This window comes from Rhineura floridana, chromosome 11 (assembly GCF_030035675.1).
Source record: "Rhineura floridana isolate rRhiFlo1 chromosome 11, rRhiFlo1.hap2, whole genome shotgun sequence".
In the NCBI taxonomy this organism is placed as follows: domain Eukaryota; kingdom Metazoa; phylum Chordata; class Lepidosauria; order Squamata; family Rhineuridae; genus Rhineura; species Rhineura floridana.
Window position 1 is genome coordinate 62873594 of NC_084490.1, and position 19339 is coordinate 62892932.

The 19339-nt window shown below is 42.7% G+C and overlaps 1 protein-coding gene across 13 annotated transcripts in view; it reads left to right on the forward strand.

Moving 5' to 3' along the window:
- Window positions 1-19339, forward strand: part of EPHA5 (EPH receptor A5) — a 404439-nt gene that overhangs the window by 69911 nt on the left and 315189 nt on the right. For all 13 annotated transcript variants that reach the window (XM_061590682.1, XM_061590678.1, XM_061590680.1 and 10 more), the window contains exon 3: window positions 2574-3237. In XM_061590682.1, the coding sequence (XP_061446666.1) occupies window positions 2574-3237 (664 nt within the window). The remainder of the gene's footprint in view (window positions 1-2573; window positions 3238-19339) is intronic.

Genomic DNA, 19339 nt, shown 5'->3' on the forward strand with positions numbered 1-19339 from the left:
GTTAAGTCCAGTAATTTCAGTATCCAATCTTCCATTATCAGTATTCCATAATAATCTTGCTGTCAAAGCCATAGTCATATAGTAAGAGTCTGATGGGAATTACCTCTATCCCAAATATTTTCTTGCCATCCATTCTGAATAGGTTGCTGAAATACTGCTGTAAAATCATATCTCTGTTCTTTTTTTCAAAATACACTGGGTCATCTCTTGAAAGTTTTTCCATTGTCACATGGCTGCAGTTAATTCCATAGATTTTCTCTATATTGGGCTCCATCACATCATTCCAGTCCAGAAGATTATCCATGCCATTGATAACTTTATCTCTAGAATCTTCATTAATTTCTTCAGAGATAACATTGAGTTCCAAACAATAGATTTTATTTCTAAAGTCCATAGACTCCAAATCTTGTTCCTGTTCCACGTTTGTTCCAATCTCCGGGATCTCCTCTCTCACAGGGACCCCTGTTCCAGTCTCCAGGGTCTCCTCTCTCACAGGGACCCCTGTTCCAGTCTCCAGGGTCTCCTCTCTCACAAGGACCCCTATGTCTTTAATCTCCTGTGTCTCCAAACAATAGATTTTGTTTCTAAAGTCCATAGACTCCAAATCTTTTTCCTGTTCCACGTTTGTTCCAATCTCCGGGGTCTCCTCTCTCACAGGGACCCCTTCCAGGGTCACCTCTCTCACAGGGACCCCTATATCTTTAATCTCCTGCTTCATTTTACTCAATTCAATTTTCAGCTCCTTACAACCCTGTCGCAGGTTTTGTTTCGTTATCTCAATCTCATCCATTATTTTCTGAAACATAGTTATTTCCAGATTCTCAGCCACTTTCTTAATTGCCATTTTAAAAGAAAAATATAGGAAAACCACTTCTTATTTCAGCAACAATTGGGTTAATACTCCAAACTTGGTGACATCACAGTATAAACAGAGCAGACAGCCTTATCTCTCCATGCTTAAGTAAACAAAATGCAGTTCCCAGGATCGAAACAATTAATGGCGGTCGTCAGGAAACAGATTCGTCAAAATAAAATAGACCAAAAAGAGAGTAGTCTCAGACAATATAATATTCTTCAAAATAAAAATCTGGAATAGAAATCCCTCTTCTGTGTATATCTTTAGAATGCAAATCCAGGACAGCTTTTTGCAACAAAAACAGAGATAAGCTATTAATTAGTGAGTAGCAGAGAGAAGTTATGGCTCCCCAGTGAGATGTCAAAAACCGATCAATCTGGCAAATCTCTTTTAAACAGCAACAATTTAAGTCAAATAAAAGAAAAATATAGAAAGAAGGGTGCTTGCCTGTTAGTGCGTTCTCTCTTAGAAGATAAGATGAACGTTCGCTTTATCAGATAGAGCTTGTTGTTGAAAATCCGTCCCACCTTCGTCGGCTGGACCTCGTCCCATAAATTAATGAGATCTGGTCGTCCCAACAAAAATAGGCTTTGAGGTTAATCTCTTCGTTTCTCCCTACCCGGGAGAAGTTTAATCAGTCAAAAAAAAAAAAAATCTGACTGATATATCTGAATAAGCTTCTTTTGAGGCAGGAGCCCGTCTCAAAAGCAGGCACAGGCTAAGTCACCCTTCCCGGAAGTCACCATGAGACTTCTGACTATACAAAGGCTTGGTTTGTGGGCTTCTGTGGACTGGGTCATTGTAATAGGAGGAGCCACTTTGTGTTATTCATTTACAGTGCATGTGCTTTTGACTGATTGCTGCCGTGAACTAATAGACATAAGATACAAAAACAGAAGTAGGCAAAATGAAGATGGAGTGAATACTTGCAGTTAAATAGACCAAAAGTAAACAAATAAAATTGAAAACAATGTGAATCTCTCTTTGTGCTGGATCATAGCTTTTATGAGAGCATATCTGAGTGTGTAATTTGCTTCCTTATGAAGCCACTTGCTCTACGGTGCACAGTTTCTTCCTCAGTATGGAGGGAATGTCAGACTGGAATGTATAACATGTTAATTGAACATTAATGGGATGATGTAGCTTTTGATCTAAGTTTAACTCTTCAAGTATCAGAAAAGAAAGAGAACTTAATGGTAAGTGTGCAGAAAACTGGAGGGCTAGTTGCCATGGGCAACTTGAACAAATAGGCCAAGTGATTGGCACCCTCGGTTGCTCAATAAAATAAGAAGCAGATTTCTCCTGCTGTCATGTTTACGTCTGTGTATAAGACCTGGGCATTTCCTTTTTATTTCCTTAGTTATTACGAGCTTAATTTGAAGAGGTTTTGCACTCAGGGATTCTCAGGGCACGGCACTAGAATCTCTTTCAATGCTATGGCTAAGCTCTAAAATGTATAAAGTAGGGGTAATAAAGAGTGCCTATGAGTATGTGCTGAGACTGCCCCCATAAGAACAGGATTCTTCCTGAATCAGGCCATTCTCTCCCCAACCTGGCTTCTGGAAAATCTGGTAGTCACCCATGTCTTGCAAACATCTTTCACCTCTGCTTATTAACAGTGTTGCATATAGAATTGGAGACACTTATCGCCTCTTTTTTAAAAAGTTTTGTTCTTATTTCTCTTTTCTTTCTGTTCTCTCCTCCCTCAAATGTTTAGTGGGAAGAAATTGGTGAGGTGGATGAAAATTATGCACCAATCCACACATACCAAGTATGCCGAGTGATGGAACAGAGTCAGAACAACTGGCTTCTGACAAACTGGATCTCCAACAAAGGAGCATCTCGGATCTTCGTTGAACTGAAATTTACCCTTAGGGACTGTAACAGCCTTCCTGGAGGTCTTGGGACTTGCAAAGAGACTTTTAATATGTATTATTTTGAATCTGACAATGAAGATGGAAGGAATGTAAAAGAAAACCAGTACATCAAGATTGATACCATTGCGGCAGATGAGAGTTTTACAGAGTTAGACCTTGGAGACAGAGTCATGAAGCTGAACACAGAGGTGAGAGATGTTGGGCCTCTGACCAAAAAGGGATTTTACCTTGCTTTCCAGGATGTGGGTGCCTGCATTGCACTGGTGTCTGTGAGGATATATTATAAGAAGTGCCCTGTGGTGGTTCGGAACCTGGCCATCTTCCCTGACACCATCACTGGAGCGGATTCTTCACAGCTGCTGGAAGTCTTGGGGTCATGCGTGAACCACTCTGTGACGGATGAACCCCCAAGGATGCACTGCAGTGCTGAAGGGGAGTGGCTGGTGCCAATTGGAAAATGCATGTGTAAGGCAGGGTACGAAGAGAAGAACAACACCTGTCAGGGTAAGGATTTCATGTCGGAAATAGTTTGGTTGATGCATTTGGATGATAGACATTGATCCTATTATATATACAGAGAGATGCATATTACATACATAGAATGTAAGAGTGAATCAACAGAGAGGTTATCATAATTTAATGATGGCAGTGTGGTTGTTTCACACATACATATAGCACCATATATGCCCTGCCTTCTCCATGAAGGATCTTCACGCTCTCAGCCATAAGTTGTTGTGTGTTAAGTAATCAAACAATGTACATGCGTTTGGGAATTAGCCCTAACTTAGTGGTCAAACTCTCCCTTAGGGAGATAAAAGAGCTTGCTGTCTCACTTCTGTTAGCGAAAACTCATAACTAAATGGCTCTGGCCACATTATGCTAGAGACAAATGTACCTTTTCATATGGCCATGGTGGGAATCAAATATAAGAGAGAAAGTGGATTGCAAAGGGCCAGATAGCTTGTTTTTGTTTTATGGGCTTGTGAGTACACCCACAACTTTTTAGGGGCCTATGTTTGTAGTGGGAGCTCATTAATAGATCAAAACTGTGCAGAAGCAGACAAGGGTACTAAAATTGTTGTCATCTCTATATTCCTTGCAAGACAATCTGCAATTTATGCCTGGTAAATTATTGCTTGCTTGTACTGGTGAACTCTAGGTGTTTGAGGATAGAATTGTGAGTCCCTAGATATAAAGGCAGCTATCATTTTATGACACAGAAACAAGTGTATTATATACAGAAATCCACTGCAGTCTTCTGTGACTTCATCTAATGGATTGCCAGCAAAAGCACCCCCATGCTCTTTAAGCTGTTGCTAATGATATACTTTTTGATTTAAGTTTTTGACCCTTTGTAGTTGTGACCTTTGTGAGTCTCTGGTTATACTTACCTGTTGCGGGCCCTGAAGGCTAAGTGGCTTTATGCTGTATGGGCAGCCAATGTGCTTGCAAGTGGTGCACCTCATGTGTATTTTCCTTGTTTCGTATGCAGCATATTTTTTGTATTTACATTTTAATTATTCTTCCTTGTGGGTTGCTCTGGAAATATGATTGAAGGGCTGTATGCCTATACTTAGACATCAGGGCATAAAGTCAGCAGTGCCCCCACGGCACACAAATGGTATTCAGAGACATACTATCAAGCCTCACAACTGTTGATAAGGACCACATAGCACCTTGGATCAAAATGGGCTGGCTAACACAGCTAAGATCTCCCTTGATTACACATTTTAAACATTTCATTGTATGTCAACTGAACAAGGAGATTGGGCAGGGGAATGTTGGAGTTGGCCATCGTCTTTACAAGTGTTTCAGTGCAGCTCCTTTGCTTCATTTGGAGTAACAAATGAATAACTAGTTGCCATATTGAGAATGTGAGATGTTGCAGATGCCTCTGAAATGTGCCTGTACTCTATGGATAATTTTAATTGCTAAAATATTTTTATCATGTTATATTTTTAAATACAGTTTAATATTTCATGTGGATACATTTTAAAGACTATGTGCTAAACAGTACTGGAGGTTACCTCTTTTATTTGCTAGAGGGTTCATAATTTTGGAATAAATGGTAAGAACAGCAGACAATGCCTGAGGTGTCCCCTCTTTGGATGGTAAAGAAATTTGCCTAGCAATTCTTTGGACCAAAAAAAAGTGGTTGTGGTAGAAGAGGTTTATGTTTGAAAACCATGTATTTCTGTAAGGAAACCATAGACATCCATTTTTTAAAACCATTCCATTGCACTTTTTGATTCTTGCTATATAAATAGTGGATTATTACTTTGACTTTTCATCCTTGCTTGCATTAATAATAGAGAAGAATCTAATTGCTGGGAATAGATGGCAAACTTAGTAGTATTTGACATATGATTAGAAGACAAAAAACGTTATAGCTAACATGGAGGAAATCTTTATTGCTGAACAGAGTCTGTTACCAGACAAGCTGGCAGAACCTGGCCCTGTTGAGGCTAATAATATTCAGCACGCAACTAGCAGATGTTATCGATGGCATGTTGGACCTAGTTGGTAATCATGAAAAGCATTCAAAAACTTTGAGCAAGTGGTTCAGGAAACTATTTGTTCAGGGTCCTAGCTTGTGGAATTGCTTAAATTCCTTCATCTCCTGCATGCCATTATTGGCTGTGACAACAGGGGCATTTCCACTCTTTGTTTTTTGTAGGTTGCTGCTGCTTCCACCAAGAAAATCAAATGGTACTAAGGAATCGGGGGGGAAAGAACTCTGGGCTAGCTTTCAAAGGCTGGCCAGGGCATTAGAAACTTGCAAGCCTGGCAACCTTACAGCATAACCTGAACTTCAGTTTAGCATTGAACTTAGGGATGGAGGACATTTTGAAAATACAGTACCTATCTTTCAAAAATTTGCAGTGTATTCATTCTGGTTATGGTGAAAATCAGAATTAGCTTTACTTCACATTTTCACCTAGGAATGAGGATCTAAAATAGAGTTGCAACATCTTTCCAGGTCACATTTTTTACAAGTTATTTTTGTTTGATGCAAATTTCACTCACCCTCATAAACATATGACAGCAATTACAGACCCTCTTGCCTGAAACCATTAAGTTTCAATGATGTGTTCAATATATTATCTTGTCTGCAATGTACTTGGAGCAGGCGGCACGTGCTCACACTTGAGCACTTGGACAATGACTGTAACATGGGGCTAATTTCATCATATTCAAGTGTAATTGAATATCATGTAATTTTTGCTGGGTGTAGGTGATCACACTGTATGTACATACTGAATAGAATGTCTTCTGCTTAACTTCTCCCACAACACGATCTATTTATCTCTTGCGATGAATTGTTACTGTTTAAAGAAAGTGTTAGTCAGACGCCTTTTTCTCATTAGCTCCATAATTATTCACAGAAGTGACATTTCTGCAGATGCCCACAATAGAAGTTTTAAAATGTCATAAGCATTGATTGGCTGTGGCCCACAATCAATATATTACTTGCCAGGTTATAACATAAGCTGTGTCTAGTCATGGTGGCATGAGCCTTGAAATGGTGCAGACATTTTAGCAGTTTGCCCCTCCCCTGAGCCTATTCTGCATTGAGCCCAGTTTCCACCCCCTCACATCTTCACCAGTGCGCCAATTTGCACCATTGACCCCTGCTTCCACCTCCCTCCCATACTTGCAAAGGTGGCCTCTTTTCACTGGTGGCTGGTGACCGTTGGGACTGGTGGGGCGGCAGTCAGGGAGCCCAACAGTAGGTGGCGCCAGAGTCAATGAGAGGCAAAACCAACTAATTCTAGTTTTGCCCCCATCCTCCTCCTTCCTCCTGAGTTCTACACTGGGCAACATTGAGACTCAGGAGGAGGAAGCTGACCGGCAGTGCCACCCACTGTGCTGGTTGTAAGTAAGAAGGTAGGCAGGTGAGGGCTGACTCAGGGCAGACCGAGGTTGGTGGGGCAGTACCCCACTTGCCCTAACGGACCATCTTCCACCCTCCCTTCCCCTTGATGAAAGCTGCAATTGAGTAATCTTAAACTATTGAATAATCTTATCCTAAATCTGGGTTACTCAGATCTGTTTTGATCTGAGGCAGGAGGGTGGGCTAATTGCAGTGAAAACTGCATTGGTTTGTAGTCCTGGCATAGAGAAGAGCTGCTGGATCCTTGTCTGCTCTAGCACGGACATTGGTATGTTTAGACGTCTTGTCTCTTGCTTCCTTGGGCAGCATGACTGGAGTGCTCCTACAAAAAGAGTACTTTTTGGGGGGGAGAACTACAAGAGCAAAAGTTGCTGCGGTGGAATTGGGCTCAGGGTTTGCTATAATAAACAGGAAAGTTCCCAGGAATTGCCTAGAACTGCAGAGAAGCACATTCTGGCCTCTGTCATCAGCCAGGAGAATTAGGGTCACACCCTCGGTCTCCCAGGAAGAAGAGCACGGCAAACCATCCGTTGGCCAGAGAAGGAGCAGCTGCAGGGAGGTTGCTTCTCCCTCCCTTCCATAAATCACAGTCCACTCCAGCTGTTGGTTGCTGCAGAACTAAGGGTCGTATGCTCTGGCTGTGCCACTGTGCTAGTTGTGGAATTCCTTCACCACAGAGTTGCGCTTGGCACCTTCATTATGTACTTTTTGTTGTATGCTGAGGACACCCCTCTTTACCTTGGTCTTTGACACCTGAGATACATATTTCTTTTTAGGATCCATCCTGTTCTCTTAACCTGATTTTACTACTATAGTATTGTGAGTTTGGGGGTTGGAATGGATAGTTCCTATGAGTCCCCTTCCAGCCTCCGATTTGGAATCCTGTGCCTTGGAGTGAGGGGCTGGCTCTGCTGGCCAGATGAGTTTCTTTTGTTAAGCTAATAGAGTGGCCAGGTTGTTAATGGGTCTGTCAGGTGCCCAGCAACTGGTGAATGGGCCAGGAAGATCCTTCTGTCATTGAAACTCTTCAGGAGAGCCTTCCCCCTTCCCTCCTGGCCACTAGGAGAGGTTGTGTTTTTAGTGTGTGTTGGATTGTGTCTGAGACAGGCCGGGAACTGGAAGCAGGCAGAGAGACTGGCTCTGCACCATGGCTTTAGGATGACTCCTGTAACACTGATGGAAAAACTGGATATTGGACTGCTGATGCCTTGAACCCCTCTATCCTAAGCTCAGGTTGGAATGTGTGTAAATAAACAAACCATATTTCATAAAGACACCACAGTCTCCGCTGACCTTCTTCCCAAGGAAACCAAACCCTGGACAAGCACAGAGACCCATGGAATCTCACCACTCGGAGACTGGGGAGGCACGCAACAATATTTTTAAATTTCTGTAACCTGCCCTGGGACCTTACGGTGAAGGGCAGGCAACAAATTGAAATAAGAATAATAGGTCAGAGGACTAAAGGCTGCTGGGTTAAGTGCATGTTTGTGAGATATTTTTTTTGTGGGCAGGGCCCTTTATTTTCAGAATAAAGTATTAGTACAATAAATTTAGGGTGGAGGAAGTCTGATGGAATCTCCATGTGCAGAGGAGCTCTGTCTGCTATTTTTTAAAGTCTACACATAGAACTCACCTTTGCTGTCAAGTAAGGAAGGAGGAAACAAGCTGGCCACACTGTGAAGTCTCCTTAACTCTTCCTGAAGCATTGCATTCCTTAATTTATTCACTAGGTTTGAAATTCTAGCAACAAATGATAGCTGAATGCTGAAATCCATGCTGTCACTTTTGGAGGAATTGTTTAATGCTCTGTTTCGGGGAGGGGGAAGGGCCTATTTTCTAAGATGGCAAATTTCATTGCAATTCTAAAATTTGTGCCTATTTTATGCAGAAATTATTTGACAAAATTTGTTGATAAAAGGAATATTGATTTAATGAGGTTTAATCCCTAATTATAATATTGTACCACAGTTCCCACTCTTTTTCCTATGTTAGCTATTTTAGCTAGTAGAATGTTATGTACAAGTGGTCTGGAATTCTTTTTTTTTTAAAAAAAATCTCTTGAGAGTGGTTGACTACTTGAAGCTGTAGAGCTGAGACACTGCTTGAAGTGTCACTAAAACTGGTGATTGTTTCCATAATGGAAGAAATTATTGTCTAGGACAGCCGTGGTCACAACCTCACCTGTGGCTCTCTTTGTTAATGCTGCTTGATATTTGGAATGGCTGAATTGGGACTCCTGGAGCAACTTCATATCCAATTCTGTATATTGAGAGAGAGAGAGAGAGAGAGAGAGAGTGCAATACACTTGAGATGAAACTCTACTACTCTGAATAGGCCTGCAGTCTATTCGTGTAGTAGAAGGAAAATTGCACCCTAAGGTATAGTGAAAAAACAGGTCAACTTTAGAGGATAAAAAAAAAGTCTGCATTAATTGTTCTGCTGGGAGGTTATGGTGCAGCATGGAAAAAAATATTGATGGAAAGACTTTGTGTGTGGAAAGCTCTGCATTTGGAAACAGCAGCACCAAAGGGAACATTGCCCGTCACTAGCACCTTGGGTGCATTTTTCCGATTAACACCAAAATGGCTGAGAGAACCGCATATTAGCTGTCTATAAATATCATGACCTTAAGTTCCTAATTAATGTTAATTAGACACTTTCCATAGCATCCTCATCTGCCTTGCTGAATTGTTGGCTGTGGTGGATTTGTATATAATAATTTGCATCTGTAAAGAAAAAAATGTTTGAAATTTTGGGCAAAAAAAAAATATGCAGAAAATAATGGGTAAATGCAAAATATAGCTGCCAAGGCATCCTGGTGGGAGATATTTCCCAGTGTGGAGAGTTACTGCTCTTGAAAGAATTGTGGAGTGGTTGACACAGTTCAGCATTCTCTGTCTGAAACAACCAAGACAACCTAAATTGCATTCATACTGCAGCTTCACTGTCCCTTTTGTTTTGTTTTGGATATGAATTAAGTTTTCCTGTGGCAAGTGAGGTAAAAGTACATACAATATCACACTTTGCTAATTAATTAGATTCATGTGCGCATCTGTGTATTGCAGGTATCGTAATAGCCACCTACCTGCTATTCACCTATGTCAAGGTAAGAGTGGCACCTGGGCAATCAGTGGAAAAGCTTTACAAAATTTCTTCTCTTTTAGGCCACCAGCAGCTTTTATAAATAGGTGTGGACTAGTAACTTTTGAAGGATTTATTTGCAAGGCTGATTTTAGTTTGAATGGGAATAAACAGCAACATCTACTCCCAACCCCAGATCACTCCCTGTCGATTCCAGCCCCTGCATTTCACTGCCTCATTTTGCCTCCCCCATCTCCTTTGGACTAACAAGGACAGCTAGATATTATTTATTGATTACATTTATATCCCACCTTTTCTCCAAGGAGCTCAAGGTGGTTCTCCCTTCCTCATCTTATCCTCACAACAACCCTGTGATGTAGGGCAAGCTGTCCTAGTGCCTTTTGGGAGAATGCAAATTAGCAGGTAAATTTGAGGCAGCAGCATCCATGTGTGTGGAGTGGTGGGAGAGGGAGAGAAAGATTCTTTTTTTTTTACCTGTGTCTGTCTTGCTGGATTAATAAGTAATACTGGAAGAAAGGGATACTGGAGACTTGTCCTTACTGAGGAGGCAAACCAGTGTGTGGGGTGTACTTGGATTGCAGGTGGGGGCTTGTATGATGGAACATGTTGCCATTCCAAGCAAACATACTTCCTTGCACATAAAAAGCTAGCATGTCCAGGAGACAATTTCTGAGATAGCCTTCTCCTGGACATGCTAATGTTGTACACGAGAGAATATTTGTATGGGGGCACATCCAGTCGTGTGAGATCACCTGCTGTCTGGAGTGGTTCAACCTAGAAACAGGTTTGACACCTTAGTAAGAGTTAGACCAGGAATGAGGAATCTGTGGCCCTCCAGATCTTGTTGGACTCTCGCTCCCATCAGTTTCAGCCAGCATGGCCAATTGCTAGGGATGATGGGAACTGTTGTCCTCAAGGTCTCTGGATTAAAGGTTCTCTATCCCTGAACTAGACCTAAGAGAACATTGTACCAGTGATTCTCCCTCACTGGTGTAGTCTGGTGTGTTACTTGTCTTGGGGCCGGGGGTGGCAGACTGAGGGACGGAATGGAGACTGATGTCTGATACATCCCAGGATGTTACCAGAGAGCACTGGCTGGTTCCCAGTTTGTCCCTGTTCTTTCACCTTGACTCAGTCCCCCATCTTTTCCGGTACCTTAGCTAGCAAGGGCTGGCGGTACAGGACAGGGTATATTTGCAGAACTGCTCACTGCCCTCCATTGATATGGACAAGAGAACAACTTGCTCCTCTTTGATTCTGGCTAAGAAGCTCTTAGACCTGCAAATGCCAAAAGTTTCCCATATCCTAATACAATCAAGACATCTTATCACTCATCAGTTGACTAGTGAGAGCCCTGAGCTCTTGTGTGACAGACTAGTGAGTACCAAAGCAGTCCTACCTAGACTCGAGCAACCTTGTATTCAGAAAAGTGAATTCAGCTTCCCCTTTTGTTCTTCTGGAAATCCTCCTGTCAGTTTCCACCCTGGTTTTTCTTTTTCTGAGATTTCATAACTGGTCTTGGATCCCTCAGCTCTTTGATAATCTGTCTGAGAATATCTAGCATTTGCATAACCCACAGCACACTCTTTGCACAGAGGATTCTGGTCCAAGGCCAACCTGCATCTCCCTTGTCTGGACTTGCCCACTTAAGAGTGGTTTGGCAGGCAACTACTCTGCTCAGTCTGCATTAGGAAGCCCTGGTTTGGGTGCTGGCCTTCATACCCTCATACTCCACTACCTGACCTGGTATAACCTTGCCATGGCCTCAGAACAGGCTACTGCTGCCTTTGGATTTGCCCTGACACTAAGGATCGCCTAGGTGTATGTCTTCCGCTGTCTCTCCTTCCCTTTTACTGCCTTTTACTCCATTTTACAGAGTTAAGCATAACTTTGCAGCCACTGTTGGCTTGCTGCTACCTCATCTCTCTATCCATACCTCTCTCCCTTTAGGAAAGGGCCATGGCGCAGTGGCAGGGCATACGGCTTTACGAACAAAAGGTCCCAGGTTCAGTCCTGGAGTCTCCAGTTAGGACTAGGGGAAGACTCTTGCCTGAAACCCTGGAGGGCCACTCCTAGTCAGTTTTGACAGTACTGAGCTTGATGGACCAATGGTCTGACTTGGCATAAGGGCACTTCCTTCTCCCTGCTGGGATAAGTTTCCAGTCATTTGCCTTCTGTCAATAAACTCCTTTTCTGGAAAATATTCTTACCTCAGTTTTGTTACCCCCGTATCATTATAGGGGCAACCAGGCCATTTTGAGCCTTTCCCCCTACTTTTTGGAGGTGATTGAAAGCCCCTCTCATCAATTGTGGAATTAAATCTTCTTCTTCTTCTTCTTCTTCTTCTTCTTCTTCTTCCTCTTCTTCCTCTTCCTCTTCCTCTTCATCATATGCTCTTTATTTATTGAATTTATATCCCCCCTTCCCCCTGAAGGAGCCCAGTGTTGGATGTTGGATCAGGCACAAGCAGATGCCCAGGATGCAGAACAGAATAGTGACAGGCTAGATCCCAGTTGAATCACTCAGCCAGACAAGTCATAGGTTTTTAAGAGTCACTTTACTGACATGAAAAGTTTTAGGATACAATTACAAGCTCTTTCTCTCTACTAACAAACTCCTTGACCCCCACACTAGAATGGCTGCTCTGCACAGTCTTATAGATAAGGCCAGCTGCAAGAGCCACGGTTGCCTGGTAACATGTCCTTGGGATTGGCACGAACTCTGAGCTTCTTGGCCTTGCAACTCTGCTGTGGAAAAATACACTCAGGCACTCTTTCTTTGCCAACACCCAGGGCAGCAAACATAAAAACCAAACAATTCAACAAGGACACTTGTATTCAAGTTTGTACATACCTCTGTTTCTGGTGTTGATAATTAGGCATTACGTTTGCTTTATGGTTCTCCTTATAGCAGCATTTAGCAGCAATTAAAGTCTTCCTAATGTTACAGTTATAAGCTTTATTTCTTGATGTGTTTTATGTTCAGTTTATGTGTATACTTCTGGTTCAATTTATCATGCATGCAAGATATTTTTATTTGTTCATTCTTTGTGTGTGTGTGAACGGCTTTTAAAAGTATTTAAAGTGATATTGCCAGCACTTTTGCCCCAACTGATAAATATCCACCAAAGCTATCCTCAGTGAAGACTTCTATATTACTTCATGTGGGCAATGCTGTCTTGCTCTCCAAACAAGGTTGGGGCTTTCACGTTTTTTGGATGCTTTTTAGTCTCCTTCTTCCCCCCCCCTTCTGTATAGACAAAAATTAATAATGAAATATTTGTTATTTCACATATGCCATTCCACAGATTGTCTTATATGCCAGGGCCAAAGGGGTGGTGATGGACTGTGATAAGTCTAGTGATGGACTGAGCAGCCTAATGGCGTCCCATTTTGCACACAGATAAGCTGCTTTGAGAGTTGTACAGCTACTAGCTGGAAGCTCATTACAGGCAGAAATGTAGCAAGACAAACTTCTGTTTTTCTGAGAAGAATGTGGGCATAAACAGTTCTCTCATCTCCTGCCATTCCCCTCTCCCCTTCCCCCTTTGGACAAGAGCTTTCCCCCCTCTTTCAGCTGGCTTGCGTCACTTACTTATTTTTTTCTTCCACGGTAGTGGAAGAGAGCTGTCCCCCTCACTTCCCCTTCATTATTTCTGGACTCTTACAGATCAAGCGTGATTTCATATGTCAAAACCTGTGTGCTTAACTGGGTTTGATTGTCTTACATACTTGCTCTGACAGAGGGCAGTCAGATTTCTGAGCATACGGCTTCCCATATGAATGAAGCATTGTGGCATTTGGCACTTGTTCTTGCCTAGTGACAGTTCAGGCTTCCTCTGACAGAGCTGGTGGCAAGGAAATTGGATGTGGTTAATGCCCAGTGGTGCGTATTGGGTCATATCAGTGCATGGCCATGCATGAATATATGTGCTCTTAATGCTTCAGAGGAATAAAATCCAAATGTAACCATGTAAGTTTGGGTAAGGCCCATTTTATCCCCACAGCAGAATTCAATAATGAGGCCTTTCCCCTTTGCATTGCAAGTGGAGTTCTCTATATGTATGAATGCTTGGCAGGAGAAAAACATCTTGCGTATAGGAGGTTAGCTTGTCTGAGAGAAGCATTCAGCCTTGCTTTTTTCTTGGCCTGTTTTCTACATGCATGAAGTGTTTTTTTTTCATGGAGCGGTGTTGAATTCCTGCCTGCAGCCTGAAGTTGTACAGGCCATTAACACAAGTCTGCTGCTTGTATAAATTGGGGTTCCAGAGGTGTAGCCTGTTAGTCCGTTGCAGCAAAAACAAGAGTCTTGTGGCACCTGAAGGACTAACAGATTTATTATGGCACTAGCTTTTATAGACTGAATTCCACTTCATCAGATGCAAGCAGGCTTTAGTCCATGAAAGCTAATGCATAATAAACTTGTTAATGTTTAAGGTCCCATAAGACTCTTTATTGGTTCCTAAGCAATGATACTTAATGCTGCAGTGGTGTTTGCGCTCTCGAGTGCTAAAGAGTGCACATGAATTCTCAGTATAAGGCTTACTCCACAAAGGGAGGCAAGCTCCAATCTCCCGAGGCCTTCCTTGTAGGGCTATCCACAATTATAGCATCTTAAATTGTATCCATTATATTCACCATATGTTTTCAGACAATCATAGTCTTATGAAGCACCTCACATCGATGAGGATAATGATAACCGTTGAGTGATTGGCATTGCCATCATAAATATATGTGTACCTTTGAATGTGCTGTTTCTTGCCCTTGTGTCTGCAAGGTGGCTCTATGCTTAAATGTGTCACCAGGAATTGCATCTCAGGCACTAAATTGTCTGTCTCTTTTGTTGTAAATCAACCTAATTTTGAATATAGGTTGCCTGAACATGAGCATTCTAAGACGCATGAAGGAAGAAATACTTAGTTGTTAGGAAGCGCTTCAACCTCATTGACATGACATATCTGACCTTTCACCCTCCTCAATCCATCATATTCAGCAGTATCTCTTTAACAGCCATATAGAAACTCCCATTTGGCTGTTCAGCAACTGCTTATGTGACATTCTACATGGACTGCTTTTCTGTTGTGTGAGATGTACAACAGGAGAAGATGATTTGAGTGTTGCAGTTTGTGAGCCGGGCATGCGGTGGGGTGGTGGCTTATCATTTGATGCTCATTGCTGTTTTTTTTTTTAAAAAAAAATCTTTGTTTTGTTTTTAAACATGAGTTTCTTGGGCAGGTGCTCTCTTGCAGCTTTGTTGTGCACCTCACCCCCTCTTGCCCCACACTGCTCCCCAGCTTGCTCTCAGGTCGTTCCCTGCGGACTTCACCACTCATTGTTTTCAAGGCATCCATGCAAGAATAAAGACACCAGGAGAAGCTCATAAGTAGCGAGAGTGAAGAGAACTTCGGCCAGGCAGCTCCTGAAGCTTTGCTGTGCTACTTGCACTCCCCAATCTGCCTCCTGCCCCATACTGCAACACCATGTATAAGAAGGTTCCTGTTCCATCTCGACTTACTTATGTGGTGTCTTGTGGTATAAGGAGCCAGAAGGGGACCAGGCTCTTATACTTTATGACTGTTGGAAAAAGAATACCCACAGCTACAGCAGTTCAGGAGCTGGCAAAAATAGAATTGGACAACAAATCAAAGACAAGGGAATATTGCAAAGTTATATTTTCATATGAAGCACATAATGAAGATGAACTGACAATCAAAGAAGGTGATATTGTCACTCTTGTCAACACGTTAGTACAGTACTGGCCTCCCAATCCCCCCACTCCCACCCTGGTGTTGCACCAACACTCTCCTCGGTGCTGCATAATGCTTGCTGCATAATGGGCTGCTGCACAACGGCTTCCATGGGCTGCCCAGCAATGGAGAAGCTCCCTACCCGCTGCTCTTGTGACAAGACCTGCCTCTGCCCAGCCAGGGCTCCCCAACTAAGAAATGCAGGGTGCCCCGGAGGATGGACTCGGGCAGAAAAAACAGGCCATACGCCGCCACAGAGTCATTCGACCAGCCTGAGAGGAACATATGGTGGCACCCACCGCCCCGGAAGAGCTGCAAGTCTACGAGGCCTGGGAGCTACCGCTGCAGCGTCGGAAGGACCGCGGGCTGCCTGCTGGTTGCTGGCACCCTGTTTTCACTTTACCAGCGGTGGCAGCGTCCTGGGCCAGGGCAGGCAGACGGAGACCCCCAGCATTAAGCTGCACTACTCCTGGCCTGAGCTGCAGGCCGCTGTTTTGGACTGGTGTACTGCCCCTTGAAATAGCTGTAAGTTCAGGCGAGATGGAATGCCTTTCCTGGATATTTTTTTCTTAATTAATGTTACTTGCTATTTAATTTAATTTTTTGTACAGAGTATTGCTTTATTGATGTATTGCCTTGTTGATGTATTTTTATATTTGTGTTTACTTTTTCTGTAAGCTGCCTTGAGCGCTGTTTGCCCAAAAGGCGGGGTATAAATAAACATTAACATAACATAACATAACAAGGTGACCCACCCAGATGATCCAGAACGCAGCTCAGTTGCTGCCTCTTCGCTTCTCTTGTGACCTTGGAGCCAAGGGCAAGGATCTGTGGTTGCAGCATTGGAAGAGTGGATGGCAAAGAGGTTTCAGGGCACATGCAGGGTGTCACACTCTGGCCTGCAGCCAAGGCTCGTGCTGCAGGAAGAGCAGAAAAGCTGTGGAAGGTGCAGCCAAGGTTCAGATGTCAAATATGCATGTATGGCTCTGCTTCAGCCGAAAGACAGCTGCTGCCTTGTGCTGCTCCATCCCGCAACCTCCCCACTTCTCTTCAGGAAGTGGCAAAACACTGCACCAATATTGTGTGCTGAAATTTCAGGTTAGAAGGATAAGAGGAGGAAAAAGAGGAGGCTCTTCCTCAGAAAACAAAAGGTTGAAGTACTTCTGCAGCCTGCTTGTGGGCCTTGACCCACCTGTTGGTCTAATGTTACAGGCCAGTCTTCTGGTTGTCTCCCTCCCCGCCTCCCCGCCCCCTGCAAGCATGGCCACAGATGTCCTCTGTATTGTTTGAAAAGGCAGAAATGGCTTTGCTTTTTTTAAAAAAAAAAATCCACATTTTTATTAGTATTCAAATCTGCCAACGTGATAGATGTAGGGAGTATTATTTATTTATTTATTTAACTTGTATACCGCTTTATATTTCAAGAAATCTCAAAGCAGCTTACATTTTGACAAAAATCAGTATAAATTCCACTTTCAATGCAGCTGCTAATAGCAACAGTTGTCCACATTTAAGTAAAATAATTGAGCAGCAAATCTCAATGTCCTTAAGTAAAATGAAAGCAAAAATGAATAATATACAAACAAAAATACAGCAACAGAATATAATTACAATATATATCTAAGAAGTCACATCACTTTATCCTTGGCTTAAGTGAGACCATTGCTGGAGTGTGTTCAGATTTGTCAGGTTCATCCAGAAAATAGTGTTTTTCAAGGTTAATTGAAACCATAGGCAAAACATGTCGCTAAACCAGAGCGATTTATCTTAGATTCTGCTAGGCTTTAATCTGTCACACACAATTTTCACTCCCTGGAACAGACGGTTGATACATCTTATTCTGCTGAGCAATATTGATTACATTGCCCTATGTATACATTTCACTATTTCACAGGTGAAAACCAGGACTTTCTTGGTAGTCTCATATCAGTGATTATTACCTAAAAGCTCTCTGTCACATACGCTGGCCAATTTCGAATGGTCAAGTGCACAAGCTTCATGCACCCAAACTCAGCCCCTTTGCTCCTGCTTGGGGAAAAGTCAGGAAGCTGCAGTTAGCTATCGCATCTTGTTCTGTTTGAGTCAGGAGCTTGGTTACTGGCTTCCAAACAATGGTTTAAAGTTAGTTGTGGGACTAGTTGGCACAGTGCTGTTCAAATCACTTTGCCTGAATAGGGTTTGTGTAGTTTTGCAGTTGGCTGTGATCACCCATAGGAGAATTATCAGGAAGGAGATGATCTAGTAATTATAGTGGAGAAATGTCATGGAAGCAGTAGAAGTAGACCAGGGAAACAGTGCTACTTACTTGGCATTTCCTCAAGTGTTGATTATATGTACAGGAATAAGCAAATGGTATCTGAAGTATGATTATGCATATGAGCTGGAATGGTTTGTCTGTCACTACATTTCGTTTCTTGGAGTCAGCTCATGTGCCACTTTGTCCTACCCCTTTACGTTATTGAGAGAAATGAATGCCTAATAAAGGGGGGACAGGGGAAATGCCACTGTAATGTAGAGTAGTGGGGCTCTTCATGTGCTTGAGGCATCCAGCTCTGGGGCATTCTGATCTTGAATGGATCTTTCTTAGTATGTACAGGTTTGCAATATTATAAATGGTACTGTCCTCTTGTGCAGGGCATCTTGCTAAGTGTACCTGGAGATGTCTTACAGTACATAGAAGGATTCCATCTTTGAAGGCTATTTCCTCCATGGCTCTAGAAAGAGTACAGGAGGCTGCCTTACACCAAGTCAGACCCTTGATCCATCTAGCTCAGTATGGTGTACATCAGGGGTACCCAATGTGGTGCCCTCCAGATGTTTTTGGACTCCAGCTCACATCAGCCCTAGCCAGCTTGGCCAGTGGCTAGACGTGATGGATGTTGGAGTCTAACATCATTTGGGAGGCGCCATGTTGGCTACCCTTGGGCTGTACTAACTGACAGCATCTCTCCAGGGTTTTAGGTGGGGTTTTTCCCTAGCCTTACCTGAAGATGCCAAGGATTGAACATAGGCCTTCTGCATGCAAAGTACATGCTATACTGCTGAGTTCTTGCCTCTGTCCCAAACCTTGCTAAATAGAGGTTTGTCTTAGCTAAGTCCTTTCATGATTCCTGATGGCTTGAACAGAGTTCTTTTTCCATGCACACTCTCTGGGCTATGGTGTGTTTTTTTTCTCATCAGGTATCTGTGGGTTTGGAATGGGACATGGCTTCCTACTTCAACCACAAGGGGTTTCCTTATAATCAGTAACGTGTAGATTTCTGTGGGGTATTTCACACAAAGTAAGTTTTCAAATGAGGGAGGTTTGAAATTAGTGAATTTGGGCTGTACTTGGAACAGCCCAAATTCAGGGTATGAGCCTCCCATGCCTTCTGTACTCTCTGAAACCTCAGTTCTTGTTTTCAGGTCATTGTGTAATATTTTTTTCTGTGAATCTATAAAGGTTGGAGCTATATTTTGAGTTCTTGGTATGGTATTGAAAATTGTATTGTAAAGTATAGTTTACAGTGTGGCTATACAAAGTTGTATATTGGCAATAACTTGAAATCTGCTAATCCCTTTTATTTCAAAACAGGGGTGCTTAACCTTTTTTTTTTTTTTGAGTCCAGGGGCACATTTGGAAATTTAATAAACTGTCACAAGCACCACAGAATTCCTATTTCCCAGAAGAAAAACTGGCAACGCTCAGAACTGCCCCCTCCCAAAACAAATAAAACCATAAAAAGTAGGCAATAACCCCTCCTCAATAGACAACCCCCAAAACGTATTTTTGTATTGGAGGGACTGGGGCCTCCAGGGGCACCAGGGTGGGTGCTTGAACTTGCTGCAAAGCCCACATCGGGGGACCCCAGTTCTAAGAT